General features: G+C 40.2%; 2 protein-coding genes across 14 annotated transcripts in view; one reads left to right on the forward strand and one right to left on the reverse strand.

The window, feature by feature from the left end:
* The window catches only part of COMMD1 (copper metabolism domain containing 1), a 241566-nt gene that overhangs the window by 67436 nt on the left and 154381 nt on the right, over positions 1-19749 (reverse strand). The gene's annotated exons all lie outside the window — the stretch shown is intronic.
* Positions 14451-14800, forward strand: LOC123568376 (cytochrome c oxidase subunit 7C, mitochondrial-like). Its single transcript, XM_045369222.3, has one exon. The coding sequence runs from the start codon at positions 14562-14564 to the stop codon at positions 14751-14753; it is 192 nt and encodes a 63-aa protein (XP_045225157.2). The 5' UTR covers positions 14451-14561; the 3' UTR covers positions 14754-14800.

Raw genomic sequence — 19749 nt, forward strand, 5'->3', positions numbered from 1 at the left:
TACTTAGTATTTTAAGCTGAAAGAAACTGTGAAAAGCTTAGAAGCAGAAAAGTCTCTGACCTCTCTCTAGAAGATCCTCAAAGTGACAGGTGTCCTACCCTATATGCAAAGGAAAGGAATCTTACAGAGAAAGGCCAAGAAGAATCCAAGCAAACAGACCTTGCTTAGTTACCCGCAGTTTATTACCACAGGATCATATGTCCACTTTTGTCCAATCATACTTCTAAGTAACTGTCCATTCTTCATCAAACCTAGGCATAAAAAATATTTTTCCCTGGGTCTGTCTTCATTTTTGAAGGCTTCCAAATTTGCAAGCTTTTCTCTTGTTAATCTGTCTTGTTATGAGGCATCAGTCATAAACTTTTTTTCCCCTTTAACTTAAGTCATACAACTCCATGGGGCTTGGGGAAAATAATGTGTAACAACAAAAGACTGTTGAAGGTCAAGTAAGCAAACAGGAAAACACCTAGAATGAAATACACAAATAGAAGATCTGTTCTGATTTTTCATTTAGAAGACTAATTTTAAGTATTTATAAAGGCCAAGTTCCATATTTTTTTCCACATCTGATATTGAAACTTGAACCTAGGATTTTTTTTTCCTTTTTTCTTTTTTTGAGATGGAATTTCGCTCTTGTCACCCAGGGTGGAGTGCAGTGGCACCATCTCGGCTCACTGCAACCTCCGCCTCCCGGGTTCAAGCGATTCTCCTGCCTCAGCCTCCCAAGTAGCTGGGATTATAGGCATGAGCCACCATGCCTGGCCTGAACCTAGGATTTTAACAATAACAAATAGCCCATCAATCTATATAGCTTTGGGCCAGGCACGGTGGCTCAAGCCTGTAATCCCAGCATTTTGGGAGGCCGAGGCGGGCAGATCACATGAGGCCCAGGAGTTTGTGACCAGCCTAGCCAATATGGTGAAACCCTGTCTCTACTAAAAATAGAAAAATTAGCCAGGCATGGTGGTGCACATCTGTAACCCCAGCTACTCAGGAGGCTGAGGCGCAAGAATTGCTAGAACCCAGGAGGTGGAGGTTGCAGTGAGCTGCAATCCCGCCTCTGCACTCTAGCCTGGGCGACAGAGCTAGACTGTGTCTCAAAAAAAAAAAAAAAAACAAAACAAACAAAAAAAAACTATATAGATTTGATCTTGCTTTAGGTTGGGTGCAGTAGCTCACGCCTATAATCCCAGCACTTTGGGAGGCTGAGGTGGGCAGATCATAAGGTCAGGAGCTCAAGACCATCCTGGCTAACATGGTGAAACCCCATCTCTACTAAAAATACAAAAAATTAGCTGGGCATGGTGGTGGCCGCCTGTAGTCCCAGCTACACGGGAGGCAGGAGAATGGCATGAACCTGGGAGGCGGAGCTTGCAGTGAGACGAGATCGCGCCACTACACTCCAGCCTGGGCGACAGAGCGAGACCCTGTCTCAAAAAAAAAAAAATTTGATCTTGCTTTGCATCCCTGATCAGTCATTACAGAAGTGAAGCAGCTGTAGTCAAAATTTCCCCTCACTGTTCCCTGGGAGTTTAGGCATTTTCATTATCACTTTCATGCAGACATTTTGCCCTCTTTTCCTCCCTCAACCTAAGTATAGGTATCTGAATGCTAAACAAAGATCATTTTAAGAGCTAGAGCACAGTAGTGGAAACAAAAAAAAAAAAAAAAAAAAAAAAAAAAAGTGGGGTAGGGAGTATCTGTGGGTCATTTTAAGAAATAACTGTAAGATTAGAAATGACAAATAATTCAAGAATCCAGTTGTCCTCTCTCCAATTTTATCTTTCAGAAGAAATAAGGACAAGTACCCTTAGTCAATTCAAATTAAACCCCAGTAATGCCAGTTTCACTGCCTAAAAATAGCCAGATTGAGTGGGAAATTCTAATGTACCTCTGGGGTGCTAAGCTGAAAGACCCAATTTCTACACCTGGGTCTGTCTCACACTCCTTCCATTGTGATTAGCTATTTCCCATTCTTATTTCTTTTTCTCTTATTTTTCTTTCATAGCTTTCAAAATTCTAATTTAATAATTAAACCACATAACAGAATTCAAATCATCACAAAGAGGTTTCCAGTTAATTTCCTCCTAAATTACATTGAAACAACTATGTTAATTTTTGCTTTGAGGTATGTATAATCTATCAAAAGTTTCACCCTGAAGACTTTTACTAAAAACAAACGAACAATTACAATAAACATCATACCTTCACGATCTAAATGGTACTATTTCTGATAAAGCATTTGAAATGAAAGCAACAACTAAATTCCAAGTTACCTTTAAAGTAAGTACATATAAGGTCCAGGTGTGGTGGCTCATGCCTGTAATCCCATCAATTTGGGAGGCTGAGGCAGGGGGATGGCTTGAGCCTAGGAGTTTGAGACAATGCTGGGCAACATATGAGACTGTGTCTCTACGCACACACACAAAAAGTAGTCAGGTGTGGTGGTGCACGGCTGTTGTTTCAGCTACTCAGGAGGCTGAGATGGGAGAATCGCTTGAGCCCAGGAGGTCATACCACTGCTCTTTAGCCTGGGTAACAGAGTAAGACCCTATCTCAAAAAAAAAAAAAAGTATGTATAAAATGTCACTATTGTACTTTACTGAGTCATGGTGGCCTGAAGTTATAATTAGTTTTGTTCATATGTTCTGAATCCATCTCTGCATGCTATTGATAGAATTTCAAGTTTCATCGCCCACTTACCCAGGAAAATATATCATATATATGTTTTTGAGACAGGGTCTTGCTCTGTCACCCAGGCTGGAGTGTAGTGGCACAATCTTGGCTCACCACAGCCTCAACCTCCCGGGCTCAAGCCATCCTCCTGCCTCAGCACCTGTAATCCCACAAGTAGATGGGATTACAGGTGCTTGCCAACATGCCCAGCTAATTTTTGTATTTTTTAGTAGAGATGGGGTTTTGCCATGTTGCCCAGGCTGGTCTGGAACTCCTGGATTCAAGCAATCTGTCTGCTTCAGCCACCAAAAATGCTGGAATTACAGGCATGAGCTACTGTATCTGGCATAGCACATATTTTTATGATGACAAATATTGACACAAAAAGGCTGTGTTCCTTTGACTTACATATTTGCTTTCCTTTGACTTATATATTTGCATCCATCCACGCAGAATAACTTTAATAATACTATCTGAATTAAAGTAGATGGAGACATTAGTTTCTAAGAACATGATACGCAAATATTCTTTAAAAAAACTTTAAAAAACATTTAGAAAGGTTAAATAAATACATCTTTTTAAATAAATGGCTAAGCTCACAAAAAAAGCAAGAGGGCCAAGAACAAAGAGGGAGTTGAAAATCAATGGATTTTACTGATTACACAAGACAGAAGACAATGCCTGAGGGCTATGCAAGCCAGAGAGGGAACTGAGACTTCTGTATGAAACTGTAACCTTCAGAGAGCTTTCTCCTCAGCAAAAGAATGAACAAGTCAAAAATCTACTTAGAAGATAACAAAGAGATCACATGAGCTCTCAATGAAAAATTATAAAACACAGGAATAAGAAAGCTACTATGGGCTGGGCATGGTGGCACACTCCTGTAATTCCAGCACTTTGGGAGGCCAAGATGGGTGGATCCCTTGAGGTCAGGCATTTGAGACCAGCCTGGCCAAAATGGTGAAAACCCGTCTCTACTAAAAATACAAAAATTAGCCAGGTGTTGTGGCACATACCTGTAATCCCAGCTACTTGGGAAGCTGAAGCAGGAGAATCGCTTGAACCCAGGAGGCGGAGGTTGCAGTAAGCTGAGATCATGCCATTGCACTACAGCCTGGCAAGAGTGAAACTCCGTCTCAAAATAAATAAGATGTTAAAAAATAAAAATAAAAAAGCTACTATGTGTGATAATAAACAGAAACAAGTAACAGCATTTAGACCTGTAAGAACTTCACAAAATGGAATAATCAGATACAGAATAAAAATTATTTCATTCTATTTTATTTTTTGAGACAGGGTCTCACTCTGTCACTCAGGTTGGCATACAGTGGTGTGACAGTGATGTGATCACCACTCACTTCAGCCTCAACCTCCCAGGTTAAAATGATCCTACCTCAGCCTCCTGAGGAGCTAAGACTATAGGCGTATGCCACCATGCCTGGCTAATTTATATATATATATTAGAGACAGTGTCACTATGTTGCCTAGTCTGGAAGAATATATTATTTTAAATGACCAGATATGAAAAAAAGCCAAATAGAATTTATTGAAATGAAAATATAATCACTAAATTGAAGTCTCTAATCTCAAAGAAAAATGCTAAAAATGCCCACACTGTTGTTTATACAAAAGAGTTTAAGTTAATTTCTGCATAGAAAATTCTAGAAACATGCAGGTCAAAAGTACCCAAAAGTAATTAATTAATGTAGCATCATTACTCTAAGAAATACAGTCCCATGCTCTGGAATTTGTATTTTGACTACACTATAAGAAAAGCTGTCTTGTTCACGCTTTCACTCATTTAAGAAATATTAGGCCGGGTGCGGTGGCTCATGCCTGTAATCCCAGCACTTTGGGAGGCCGAGGCGGGTGGATCATGAGGTCAGGAAATCAAGACCATCCTGGCTAACACGGTGAAACTGTGTCTCTACCAAAACTACAAAAAATTAGCTGGGTGTGGTGGCACGCACCTGTAGTCCCAGCTACTCAGGAGTCTGAGGCAGGAGAATCACTTGAACCCGGGAGATGGAGGCTGCAGTGAGCCGAGACTGCACCACTGCACTCCAGCCTGGGCAACAGAGTGAGACTCCATCTAAATAAAATAAAATACATACATAAATAAATAAATATTTATTGAGCACCTCCTATGTGTTAGACATCAATAAAATTAAGAAATATTTATCATCTATCAGTACTAAATTGAGAGGTGATACTTACTTTATAGTTATAAAGAAGAATTTGATTTTTATGTCGAGGTTCAAACAGATTAAACGACTAAGAAATTTGCCAAGATTGTGGAGATTTCTATTTCTATGCTTAGAAAAAAAAAGTATGACTGGAAATCAGAATACTTATGTAGCCAATAAACTATGTCTCAATTTCTCATATATTAAATGCTGACATTGCTTGCTATATTTACTTCATAGAGAAATTGTAAGGAAAACACAAAAACAGTTGTGAATAGGCTTTAAATGTGCTACAGAGATACAAGGTATTAGCCAAATAATGTTTTAAAAAGGAAAACAAAAAGCCAACACATTTATTTGATTTGTCCTGTACATGCTGATCTAGGAATATTATGTTTTAAAAGAAAATCTTAAACGAAAGGACAGTGTATTAGTCCATTCTCACACTGCTATAAAGATACTACATGAGACTGGGTAGTTTATTTAAAAAAGAGGCTTAATTGACTCATGGTTCCACATAGCTGGGGAGGCCTCAGGAAACTTACAATCATGGCAGAAGGGGAAGAGGCCCGTCTTACTCGGCGGCAGGCAAGACAGAGCACAAGCAGGGGAAACTGCCTTATAAAACCATCAGATCTCATGAGAACTCTCTCATTATCATGAGAACGGCATGGGGAAATCACAACCACGATCCAATCACCTCCACTGGGTCTCTCCCTCCACATGTGGGGATTACGGACATTATCATTCAAGATGAGATTTGGCTGAGGGCACAGCCAAACCACATCAGACAGCATTGAGACAATTTTCCATAGGGCTCTCACATTTCTGCAAATTTTGTGAGCAGAAGCACAGACTGCCTTTCTTCCAATCTATGTTTTCAATAATGTTAGTAGAGTGAGCAGCCTTGGAAGACAGAGCAAGTGTCACCCTCCAGAGCAGAGGTCAGGTGTACTTACTGTCTACTGTAATAACATCCCTGACCAGGAGTCAGGATTCCTGTCCAATAAGGTACCCAACTGCATATGCAGGTATCACCTGGACCTTTATGCACCACTTTGGTAGAATTGGGGCTCAGGCAAAAGGCACAAATGCTGATGTTCTGGCTACTGCCATTACTGTGGGTTATAAAGTCTTGCAGAGCTGACCCAGGAATCTTGTAACTTCTGCCAACATCCATAAAACCATGGAAAACTAACTTGTTAGCTTGAAAGTAGGGTACACACTCAGATGCTTCACAGTTCTTGAGATAAGAACCATAGCAATTCATCTTTATCTTTAGCATAACATATTAAGTAAATGGGAACATATTGTTTTAAGCTTAAGAAATCTTTAACAATCCAATGAGGTCATCACAGTGAACAGTTTATTCAAATATCTGTATTCTGTTGCTCCAAGATGGTCTTCAGTGGCCTTCCAGCTCAATATTAATATCTACCAGGGCACTTCAGCAAAGCCAACCCAATAGTCATTATTTCCTCACAGAAATATTTACAACTCATTTATTGCAGCACTACTCACAACAGCAAAGATATGGAATCAACCTAAGTGTCCATAAGCAGATAAAGAAAATGTGGTATATATACACGATGGAATACTATTAGGTCATAAAAAAGAACATTATGTCATATGCAGTAACATGGATGGAACTAGAGGTCATTATGTTAAGTGAAATAAGCCAGGCACAGGAAGACAAATACTGCACGTTCTTACTCATATGTGGAAGCTTAAAAAGCTGATCTCATAAAGGTAGAGAGTATAATGATAGATACTAGAGGTTAGGAAGGATGGGTATGTTGGAGGGAGAGGAGATGAAGAGAGGTTGGTTATTAGGTACAAACATACAGATAAAAAGTATAAGCTCTCTCCTTGGACAACAGAGTGACCACAGTTAACAACAATATATTGTATATTTCATAGTAGTTAAAACAGAGGACTTGAATTGTTCCCAACACACAGAAATGATAATACTCAAAGTGATGGACACCTCAAATATCTACTTGATCTTTACACATTCTATGCTTGTAACAAAGTATCACATGTACTCCATGAATATGTAAAATATTACACACCCCAAAGTATATATATTTAGGACTTAAATTCCTCATTTCCGGCTTTCCTTCACTCCTTTTGAAGGAAATGTTTTTAAAATGTTAGATGCAACTTAGCATTTGAAACATCATTTTGCGTCCATAGAATGAATACGAGTTGTAAGAACAGGAAAAAAACCAGCACGACGAAAAGCAAAAATCAAAATGTAAAGAACCATGTATATTTGAAAACTCTGTCAGTTCTAAACCATTTTAGTATCTAGACATTTTTCCTCATAAACACATGCCAACACACACAAAAAGATCTAGAGGAGATCTATATAAATGCATGTTTGCTAATGGAAAAACAACCCAAAGTGCAGAACTCAATTAGAGTAAATTTATTACCCAGGGATGGTTCAGGTGTGATGTGTTAATAGTTTGTCATTACTCAACAACAGCTGGTTAAACAGGTGTGCCTTTGTGGCTTGTTGCTCTGTGTCTTATAAATTGAGTACAGTTGGTAGGCAATGTATTATTTTACTACTAGTTGATGATGACACAATATTACAAGTAGCAGATGTGTTACTAGCAGCACCCTGCCAGGACAATGTTTAAAGACCTTAACAAATCTCATAAATTCACAAGCTCCCTAGGACCAAAATAATCCAAAAACAAACTGCAATATACCTCTGTTAACCTTTGATGAGAATCAAGTAATTTTCTAAAAACTGAGTTAATTATATAGAGATACATGTTACTGATATTAACAGTATCCAAATATATGTGTGTGTACATACATATATCTTGGAAATATGACTGTAAGCACCTAGCACATTGTTCTATTTTCTTCCTTCAATGAGTAGCCTCTGTTTTCCATTAAGTACTGCTTTATATTTTTCATTGAGTTTTTGTTCTAACTCAAATTCTATAGGTTCAAAAGGATGTTTCAAATACTAATGTAAGCTGCATCTAACTTTTATTTTTTTTTTGCCTTCCTGTACTAATAAAGACTTCAGCTTCTAACATAGGGTCTCATTCTGTCACCAAGGCTGGAGTGCAGTAGTGAGATCACAGCTCACTGAAGCCTCAACTTCCTAGGCTCAAGTGATCCTCCCACCTCAGGCTCCCTAGTAGCTGAGACCACAAGTGTGCACCACCACACCCTGCTAATATTTTCTTTTTTATTTTTTTGAGATGGAGTCTTGCTGTGTTGGCAGGCTGGAGTGCATGACGCAATCTCGGCTCACTGCAATCTTTGCCTCCTGGGTTCAAGCGATTCTCCTGCCTCAGACTCCTGAGTATCTGGGATTACAGGCGCCTGCCAGCGCACCCAGCTAATTTTTGTATTTTTAGTAGAGACGGGTTTTCACCATGTTAGCCAGGCTGGTCTCGATCTCCTGATCTCATTATCTGCCCACCTCAGCCTCCCAAAGTGCTGGGATTACAGGCGTGAGCCACCATGCCTGGCCACTCTACTAATATTTAAAGTTTTTTTTTTGGTAGAAACAGGGTCTCCCTATGTTGCCCAGGCTGGTCACGATCTCCTGGGCTCAAGCAATCCTCCTGCCTTGATCTCCCAAAGTGCTAAGATGACAGGTGTGAGCTGCTGTGTCTGGCCTAACATCTGACATTTTATAAAAAGCACCTCCTATAATACTACTACTGTGGAAAGCTATATGGAGATACTGATAAATCTTAAGACATAAATGAACAGAGATAGTTGTTCCTTTTTTTTTTCTTACTAGCAAGTAATGGATTAATTGGTTTTATTTTTTCACTCTTGTCTCAGGGTTTTTACAGGATAACAATTTGTAATAAGTTATTTATTAGGCACAAACCACTGGTCACAAACTGTAGGTACATTTTAAAAAATCTTCAGTATCTAGGTCAGGCATGGTGGCTCATACTTGTAATCCCAGCACTTTGTGAGGCCGAGCTGGGTGGATCACCTGAGGTCAGGAGTTCAAGACCAGCCTGACCAACATGTGAAACCCCGTTTCTACTAAAAATACAAAAAATTAGCCAGGTGTGGAGGCGAGCACCTGTAATCCCAGCTACTCGGGAGGCTGAGGCAGGAGAATCGCTTGAACTTGGGAGGGGGAGGTTGCAGTGAGCTGAGATCGTGCCATTGCACTCCAGCTTGGGCAACAAAAGCGAAAATCCATCTCAAAAAAAAAAAAAAAAAAATCCTCAGTATCCTTAGGAGTTACAATTGGCATCTTATAGAAGAGAAAATCAAGATTAGAAAGAGCTAATGTCATTTGTACAGATCATACAGCTACAAGCAGTAGGATCAGGATTCAAATCCAGGTCAGTTTGACTCCAAAATCCTTGCTCATTTCACTAAAGACAGCTATTTAATTTTTATTTTTTATTTTTTTGTTTCTGTTTTTGTTTTTTGCTGTAACTGTCTATTCACTAATTTCACTCCTTCCCTTCCTTGGGTGAAACTGAAATTTATGTAGCCATAGTTCCAACTGCTTTGAAGGAGCTAAATTTAGTATTAATACATTGACAAACTAAGTTGATACAGGTTACTGTAGATACTTTAAAAAGACACAATAAAGTCAAGGATCATAGAAGATGTGACCTCAGTTTTTCCTGGAATACTTTCTGTTCTTCTTCTTTGCCTATTGATTTTTACATTTGCAGGATTGAACTCAGGATGTCAGCCTTCCATGACATCCCCAATCTGGGTTAGATGCCCTCCTGTGATGCTTTAGCATCAAAGATATTTGTTTCTTAATTTTTTAAAGGAAAAAGTTAATGCTGGAATCAGAGGAATCTGGTTAATGCAAGAGTTGAGACTACAGTTTCAGTCTCTTGACACACTCAGATTTCCCCTCTTAATCATGTTGCTTTTTTATGTCCAGTTTTTAGTAATGGATATAGAATATCAATGACAGCTGTGTCCCTGGTGTCTAGAATCCCAAGGAGAAGAACTCTAAGGCATTGTTTGAAGTCGTCTTTCTCCATTCCCTTTTCCAACAGGTGTAGGTGGCTTTTTTTTCTTTTAACATTAAAGGAAAATGTTCTACTTTCACTAATGATGGAGTACCTTATATTTAGCCTATTATTCCACAAATGAGAATTACAAAAACTGGACAAAACAAAACAAGAACAAAAACTATCTGAAGGCACTGAAAAACAACAGCAGACACAAATTGCTGCAGAGGTGACACCTAGAAATGGCATCAGCTGGGAGAGTTAACTGACCGCCCCCCCCTTTAAAAAATTTTAAACAGCTTTTTGCCAATGGCAGGCTTCAATGAGTGCTGGGTCAGGTAGTACTATCTGCAGTCTTACTGGCTTGAGGAAACAAGAGTGCAGCATTTAAGACACTAGATTAGCCAGAAATGGAAAGGAAATCCTCTGAAGAAAGACAACCACACATGCTGGGAATGGTAGCTCACGCTTGCAGTCCTAGCACCTTGGGAGGCTGAGGCAGGCGGATTACGAGGTCAGGAGTTTGAGACCAGCCTGGCCAACACAGTGAAACCCCATCTCTACTAAAACTACAAAAATTAGCTGGGTGTGGTGGTAGGTGCCTGTAATCCCAGCTACTCGGGAGGCTGAGGCAGGAGAATTGCTTAAACCTGGGCGGCAGAAGTTGCAGTGAGCCAAGATTGCACCACTGCACTCCAGCCTGGGCAATACAGCTAGACTCCATCTCACAAAAAAAAAAAAAGAAAGAAAGAAAGAAAGAAAGCCAGCCACACATAAACCCACACTCTGCATATAAACTCTACTGAGATTTCTGGCTGACAAGTAAACTCTGAATGTACAGGACAGATTCTAAGAAGCCCAGATAAAGTTAAAATATCTGAACAGAAGTTTCAGCAGGTACCCACTGCAGGCAAGAGAGAGGTTGGAGTTAAGACTCAGTCAAGTTAACTGCCTGCAAACACAAAAAAATTCAACATTTCTCAGAAAATCATAACAGAATCCATAATATCTACAATGCAGCATTCCCAATGTCCAGTATACAATACAAAATTATTAGCTATATAAATAAACAGGAAAATATGACACACACTCAAAAGAAACAGTTGGAGACCAAACTTGAAATTACCTAGGTGTCAGAATTAGCAGAGAAAGCTACAGTGATAACTATGATTAAGGATGTAAAGAAAAAAGATGTTTGAAAATTAACACACAGGTAGGAAATCCCAAAAGAGAAATAAAAACTATAACCAAAATGATATTCTAAAACTAAAAAATATATTTGAGGTAAAAAAGAAAAAATTCCCTAAAAGGTGAAAACAGCAATGATGGAAGGGTCAGTGAACTAAAAGATAAATGGAAAGAAATTATCCAGTTTGAAAAGAGAGAAAAAAAGATTGGGGGGAAAAAACAGGGCCTGAGAAACATGTGGGATGCAATATTAAAAAATTTAACATCTGCATATTGGACTCTCATAAGAAAAAGAAAGGGAAGAGCAAAAAACTGTCTTTTGCTGAAGACAAACAACAAAACTGTTGCTTGGCTGAAACTCCATATTCATCAAAAATATCCATCAAGAAGGCCGGGCGTGGTGGCTCAAGCCTGTAATCCCAGCACTTTGGGAGGCCGAGGTGGGTGGATCACGAGGTCAGGAGATCGAGATCATCCTGGCTAACACGGTGAAACCCCGTCTCTACTAAAAAATACAAAAAACTAGCCGGGCGTGGTGGCGGGTGCCTGTAGTCCCAGCTACTCGGAGGCTGAGGCGGGGGAATGGCATGAACCCGGGAGGTGGAGCTTGCAGTGAGCTGAGATCGGGCCACTGCACTCCAGCCTGGGCCACACAGTGAGACTCCGTCTCAAAAAAAAAAAAAAAAAAAAAAAAAATCCATCAAGAATAAAGATGAAATAGAGATTTTCAGATAAGCGAAAACAAAGCCAACTCCCTGCCCAACATACCTGCACGACGAGAAATGCTAAGGGAAATTCTTCAAACTAATGGGAAACAAAACTAGATGGCGAAACAGATCTTCAGAAAGAAATGAAGATCAGTGGAACTGATAAATATGTGGTTAAATATATAAGGCTATGTTTCATTCTCTCCTCATCTACTGGAAATACATGACTACTTAAAGTAAAAGTTATAATACTGAAATACAGGGTTATCACATTAAGAGAAAAAACCATGACAACTACTGCATAAAAGAAGAGTCATAAACAGAATTCTGTGGTTGTATAATTCTTGAAGTTTAAATTAAATGGTATTGTTTTATTTATTTTTGGAGACAGGGTCTCACTCTGTCACCCAGGCTAGAATGCAGTGATATGATCTCAGCTCACTGCAGCCTCAACCTCTCAGGCTCAAGGGATCCTCCCACCTCAGCCACCCAAGTAGCTGGGACTACAGGTGTGTGCCACCACAACCAGCTAATGTTTCTGTATTTTCATAGAGGCAGGGTTTCACCATGTTGCCTAAGCTGGTCTGGAACTCCTGAGCTCAGGCAATCCACCCACCTCAGCCCCCCAAAGTACTGGGATTACAGGCATGAGCCACCACCCCAGGCAAAAGGGTATTGTTTTAATTCTAAGTATACTGTGAGACGTTAAGAATGTATATTGTATATAGTCCCAGCTACTCGGGAGGCTGAGGCAGGAGAATGGTGTGAACCCGGGAGGCGGAGCTTGCAGTGAGCCTAGATTGCGCCACTGCACTCCAGCATGGATGACAGAGCAAGACTCCATCTCAAAAAAAAAAAAAAAGAATGTATATTGTAATCTCTAGTGCAATCCTAAAGAAAGATGTAGCTGTAGCTAAAAACCCGAGAGAAATTAAAATGAAATTCCCCCCCCAAAAAAATTCATTAAGCTGTAAGAAGTAAAAAAAAGGATAAACAAGAATAAAAACAGAAAGCAAAATAGTAGACCTAAATCCAACCATGTCAACATACTAAACATAAATGGAGAAAGCACTTTAAAAGCAACACTGAATTATCTACAATAGATGCACCTCAAATACAAAGACAAGTCAGAAACCGGTTGGAAAAAGACATTTGATGAAAACGTAAGTATAAAAAGGCTAGCTTGTGTCTATAGTCCTAGCTACTCGGGTGGCTGAGGCAGGAAGCTCTCTTGAGCCCACGAGTTCAAGGCTGTAGTGGGTTATAATCACACCTGTGAATAGCCACTGTACTCCAGCCAGGCAACTTAGTTCCTTTAAAAAAGCTTCTTATGGCATAATGTTTCGGGGGGAAAAAAATGGGGAGAGACTATATTATTTTCAGATATATACTCCAAGATAGAGTATTACCAGAAATAAAGACTGACATTTCTAATGATAAAACAGGACAGGCATAGTGGCTCATGCCTGTAAACCCAGCACCTTGGGAGGCCAAGGTGGGAGGATCGCTTGAGTCCAGGAGTTGGAGACCAGCCTGGACAACACAATGAGACAAAAAAAAAAAAAAAATTTTTTTTTTTAAATTAGCCGGGTGCCGTGGCTTGCACCTGTGGTCCCAGCTACTAGGGAGGCTGAAGTGAGAGGATCACCTTAGCCTAGGAGGTAGAGGCTGCAGTGAGTCGTGATCACACTACTGCACTCCTATTTAGATGACAGAGTAAAACCCTGTCTCCAAAAACAACACAATAAAACAGATAATTTATCAGAAAAATATAATCATAAATGTAGATATGTCTGATATAAAGCTTCAAACTTTAAGAAGAAAATTTGTGGCCAGGTGCAGTGGCTCATGCCTGTAATCCCAGCACTCTGGGGAGGCTGAGGCGGGTGGATCACAAGGTCAGGAGTTCGAGACCAGCCTGACCAACATGGAGAAACCCCGTCTCTACTAAAAATACAAAATTAGCTGGGCATGGTGGCACAGTAATCCCAGCTACTCAGGAGGCTGAGGCAGGAGAATCTCTTTAACCCGGGAGGCAGAGGTTGAGGTGAACTGAGATTGTGCCATTGCACTCCAGCCTGGACAAAAAGAGGGAAACTCCGTCTCAAAAAAAAAAAAAAAAGAAAGAAAAGAAAATTTGTTGTTATTTAATACCCCCTCCTTTTTTTTGAGACAGGGTTTTGCTCTGTCACCTAGGCTGAGTGTAGTGGCACGATAATGGCTCACTGCAGCCTTGACCCCCCAGGTCCAAGCAATCCTCCTACCCCAGCCTCTCAAGTGGCTGGGACCACAGGAGTGCACCATCATGCCTGGCTATGTTGCCCAGGCTGGTCTCCAACTCCTGGGCTCAAGCAATCCCACCTCAGCCTCCCAGTGCTGGGATTACAGGTATAAGCCACCATGCCTGGTGTTAAGAAGAAAATTTGAAGGATGAAGTGAGAGGACTGTGTGAGTGCAGGAGTTTGAGACTAGCCTAGGCAACACAGTGAGACCTTTGTCTCAAAACAAAACAAAAAGAAGAAAATTTGAGAGAATTAAAGGCAGAAACAGATTTTTAAAAAATCTCTATGATTGTGAACTAACATCCTTCTCATAGTAACTGAAATAATAAATAGATGAAAAAAGAGGCCGGGCGCGGTGGCTCAAGCCTGTAATCCCAGCACTTTGGGAGGCCGAGACGGGCGGATCACGAGGTCAGGAGATCGAGACCATCCCTTTCGGTCCTTGAGCACGGGGGAACAAGGTCGTGAGAACAAGCTCTTGGTGAGGCGCAGCCATTTCATCCATCCTCGGTCTGCGCCTTTCGCAGAGCTTCCAGCAGCGCTATGTTGGGCCACAGCATCTGGAGGTTCACAACCTCTGTGGTCCGTAGGAGCCACTATGAGGAGGGCCCTGGGAAGAATTTGCCATTTTCAGTGGAAAACAAGTGGGCGTTACTAGTTAAGATGTGTTTGTTCTTTGGATCTGCATTTTCTGTACCCTTCCTTATAGTAAGACACCAACTGCTTAAACAATAAGGATGTTTCAGTTCGTCCATTTACCAGATATGAAGAGCATTTTAAGAGATACAGCCTCTGGAAATGGATCAAACTCTAACTCATGGCATGCTAGATATGTTTTTCAATAAACTTATGACATGAAAAAAAAAAAAAAAGAAAAAAGAATCAGTATGGACATAGATCATGTGAACAGCACTATTAACCAACTTAATCTAATTGACATTTGTAAAATACTACACTAACAACTCCACAAAATTGTTCTTTTCAAGTGTGCATGGTCTATTCACCAATACAGATCAAATGCTAAGTCAGAAGGTAAGTCTCAATAAATCTCAAAAGATGTATTGTAAACTTACATAGAGTATGTTCTCTGAGCATAATGAAATTAAATCAGAAAGCATCAGTAAGATACCTAGAAGAGCCCCAAGTATTTGGAAATTTAACATAATATTTTAAAATAAACCATGCTCGAATGCCACATGCAGTGTTTGGAAAAAAAATAAAAATAAAAACAAAATACACCATGGGTCAAGAAGAAACCACGAAGTTAATTAGAAAATATTTTGGACTGTGGTGGCTCAAACCTGTAATCCCAGCACTTTGGGAGGCCAAGGTGGGAGGATTGTTTGAGCCTAGGCATTTGAGACCAGTCTGGGCAACACAGGGGGACCCTGCCTCTACAGAAAAACAAACAATTAGCCAGGTATGGTGCTGCATACCTGTAATCCCAGTTACTCAGGAGGCTGAAGCAGGAGGATAGCTCAAACCCAGGAATTTGAGGCTGCAGTGAGCTATGATCAAGCCATTGCACTCTAGCCTGGGTAACAGAGTAAGACTCTATCTCTAAGAAAACTTAAAAATAAATAAATAATTTTGAACTGAATGATGAAATCCAACACATGAAAATGTGCTAAATTTTAAAGCAGTGCTCAAAGAGAAAAGCTTTAAACAAAATTCTTCATAAGGCCGGGCACGGTGGCTCAAGCCTGTAATCCCAGCACTTTGGGAGGCTAAGACGGGCAGATCACGAGGTCAGGAGATCAAGACCATCCTGGCTAACACGGTGAAACCCCGTCTCTACTAAGAAATACAAAAAAACTAGCCAGGCGAGGTGGGGGGCGCCTGTAGTCCCAGCTACTTAGGAGGCTGAGGCAGGAGAATGGTGTAAACCCGGGACACAGAGCTTGCAGTAAGCTGAGATCCGCCCACTGCACTCCAGCCTGGGCAACACAGCGAGACTTTGTCTCAAAAAATAAATAAATAAATAAATAAATAAAATTCTTCATAAACACACAATCTTAACATTAGCAAATCAAATCCATTAATATATCAAAAATATAAATCTTGAGCTAATAGGGTTTATCCCAGGAATGCAAGGTAGTTTAGTAACATCACACATACACACATATATAGGCACATATATATGGATATTACATTATCATTTTTGGCTATGAGATCATATATATAATCCAGGTCAGTGGTCCCCAACTGTTTTGGCACCAGGGACTGATTTAAGGATGATTCAAGTGCATTACATTTTTTGTGTACTTTATTTCTATTATTATCACATTGTAATATGTAATGAAATAGTTATATAACTCACCATAATGTAGAATCAGTGGAAGCCCTGAGCTTGTTTTCCTGCAACTAGATGGTCCCATTTAGTTGCAGGATTGGGGGTGATGGGAGACAGTGACACTTGAAGTGTGTTGCTTATGTCCAGTCTACTCTGTAACAACCTTGTTTTGGTTGCTGTCACTGCAGAAAACGCTGCTTCACAAAGAATGTGGGAAACAGAAGCAGGCTTTTGAGTGCATTTGTGGCAATCTCAGAATATTCTGCCTTGACTTTAACCCAGAATGTATGGAGATTTGAAGTTGTCTCAAACATACTTTCAAGGCCTCTGTCATTTGCAATCTCAAGCAGTTAATCCTCTTCTAGCATGGACAAAGTCAATTCACCTGGCTTATTCACAAATGGGTGGTGGATCCGTTCCTTCCCAATTCAGGGGTCTTTTGTGGTTGGGAAGTAATGCTCAAACTCTTTTGAAAGCTGAGATTGGTGATCATGCACCAGCTGGGAGAAAGAAGGCCTTGGCTCAATCTCTCTCAAAATCTCTGCAAATGTTTGAAACATGTCAGAAATCCTAATGTTCACTCATCGCCCCCATAATTCCAGTTTGGCTTTGAATGCAACCACTTTATCTGCCGATTTAAACACTGTCATCATTCTCCTCTGAAGTGACAGATTGAGTTCGTTGAGCAGGTTGAAATGTCACACAAGCAAGTTTTGCCACCCATTCTGTGTCACTGAGATGTGCTGCCATTGGTGACTGTTTTTCTGAAAGAAATGTCTGGAGTGGCTCTCGTAACTCAAAAACTCTGGCCAGTGAGGGACATTTATAAAGCCACTTCACTTCTGTGCACAAGAGAAGATGTGTGTGCTCTGCATCTATCTCCTCACAGAGCTATGTGAACATGTAGAGGCATGTACTTAAATGTGGATGCTAGTTTTAATCACATCCTGCAAAATGTTAAGTTCAGGTGACATTTTGCAGCTAGCTAGCCTTTCTCTGTGGATGACACAGTACATAGACTCACATTCGGAAGCAAACTCTTTGACCCAAGTAGTGAAACCAGAAAGCTGTCCAGTCATGGCAGCCACTCTGTCTGTGCATATGCTGACACAAAATGACCAATTCCATTTTCCTGATATGTAATCATTCAAAGACTTGAATAGTTCTGCAGCTATGGTGTTGGTTAGCAACAAAAGTGCACATAACATATCCTCATGCACATCCTCCTGAAAAATATAGTGCACAAAAACAAGCATCGTTGCCTTGTCAACACCAGTAGACTTGTCAACCTGGATTGCATGCCACAGTGACTCATTAATGCTCTCTAACAATTGTGCCTCAATATCCTCTATTTAATCAATTCAACTACTTATGGTGCTAGCTGAGAGGTACATGTGCCAGCTTCTGAACTGTGCCCTCTCCTGAAGGTTCAAAACAAATGTCCTTAGGATCAACTCTTTACCAATAGTAAAGGGCTTCTTAGCTTTAGCAATGCGGTTAGCTACTAAGAATGATGCTCTCAATGCAGACACATTTGAAGTGGTGGCCTTCAATAATTGCTTCTGTTCTTTGTGTTCACATTTTTTTCTTTTGAAAAACTCCAGAGGCTTGTCTTTTAATGCAGGGTGCTGGGTCTCCACGTGGCAAAGCAGTTTTGAAGCTTTCATGGCTTCAATGGATAGCCCCAGTCACCACATATACAAAGTGGGCTTGGAGAATGTGAATCACCTGTTGCAATGAACCTGTAATTTAAGTAGAACTCTTGGTATTTTCTTTTAAATGCAGCTTTCTTTTTTGCTGACAGTCTCAGAGTCTTCTGCTGTCTCATCACTGGGTCTTTCCCTCTTTTCAAAGAAACTCTTGCTTTTTACTTATTTTGGCTAGAGTTAGCTTGTGGGCTAACAAAACTGTCAGTGAGACAAGTGCGCAGTGCAGGAAAAGAGGCTCTCTTCATTCTTTTTCTTACAGTTCAAACCTTAGACCTCAGTTCATTAGCCTCAAAAACCATTATGTAGATCAAAGTTGAGAAGTAATATTGTTTCTTCTATCCACTAAGAAAGCAAGGTGGAAGTATTGCCCTATTTTTTTTTAATTGCATAAAACCCTAATAATAAAAATTTGACACTAAAAAAATCCAAAAATAAATAAATCAAGATGAGTACCTCCAAAAATATTGAGCAAATTATTTCCTATTAGCTGGTCTGGGTCTTCATTTATTTTCCAGAGACCCCAATTTCTTAAAGTTCCAAGTTCTGTTTCTATGGATAGTATCCTGCTCCTACAATCATCTTCCTCTCATTATTTTGTGTCTCACATTTTAATACTCTGATGTATTCAGAGGGTGAGACAGGCATCAGAATTATAAAAAGTATTGAGAATGATACTTTTTGTTTTCTGTTTTTGAGACAGGGTCTCTCTGTCACCTAGGTTGGAGTGCAGTGGTGCGATCACAGCTCACTGCAGCCTCAACCTCCTGGGCTCAGTGAAGGCTGAAGTGTCCCACTTCAGCCTCCCAAGTAGCTGGGACTATAGGTGCACGCCACCAAACCCAGTTAATTTTTGTATTTTTTGTAGAGATGGAGTTTTGCCATGTTGCCCAGGCTGGTCTCTAGGGCTCAAGAGATTCACCCACCTTAACCTCCCAAAGTGATGGGATTACAGGTGTAAGCCACCACACCCAGGCCAAGAACGTATTTTTGATCAGGGTAGGTTTTATACCTAGGACTCTGAAGACTGGAAGAATCTTCCATAAACCATGACCACTAGTTGGCTGTCCCTTTGGCCCAAATGATAAAGAAACTGCAGTGATTAGTGAAAAAATAAACTCTGTAGTGGTATATGGAAATTCAAAAAGAGAAGACAGATTATGTGAATATGCTAATACATAGCTCATATCAGGAGATATGTACCTTTACCCTTCCTACATCCTACTACCTGACCTGTGTGTCTTGGGTTACAAGGACAAGGACCATACCCAAGGAACAATGGAATAATCTGATGGAAAAGTCTAGGACCCTGAAAATGTGTGGAACAGAGCCTATCTCTGGACTTTTACATAAAAGAGAAATAAACTTCTATATTTTTCTTCTAATTTTAATCTATGTATTTATTTAAAGACTGGGTTATAAGACTGGCTAATTTTTGTATTTTTGGTAGAGATGGGGTTTCACCATGTTGCCAAGGCTGGTCTCGAATTCCTGGGCTCAAGCGATCTACCAGTGTCAGCTTCCCAAAGTGGTGGGATTACAGCCATGAGCCACCGTGCTGGGCCAGTTTCTATCGTTTTAAAGCCTTTGTTAATTTGGCTCTCTATTATTTGCAGCTGAACTTAATCCCAACTGATACAGTAGGTAAGGAGAAACAGGATGGTTAAGAGATTCCTTTTGAGTGAGCTGTAGAGTCATCTCATTGAAGAAGACTGAAAGAGTGGATGATAAT

Source organism: Macaca fascicularis, chromosome 13 (assembly GCF_037993035.2).
Source record: "Macaca fascicularis isolate 582-1 chromosome 13, T2T-MFA8v1.1".
NCBI lineage: Eukaryota > Metazoa > Chordata > Mammalia > Primates > Cercopithecidae > Macaca > Macaca fascicularis.

Bases quoted from the DNA above. Each gene is read 5' to 3' on its own strand.
- LOC123568376 (XM_045369222.3), top strand. From the start codon at position 14,562: ATGTTGGGCCACAGCATCTGGAGGTTCACAACCTCTGTGGTCCGTAGG.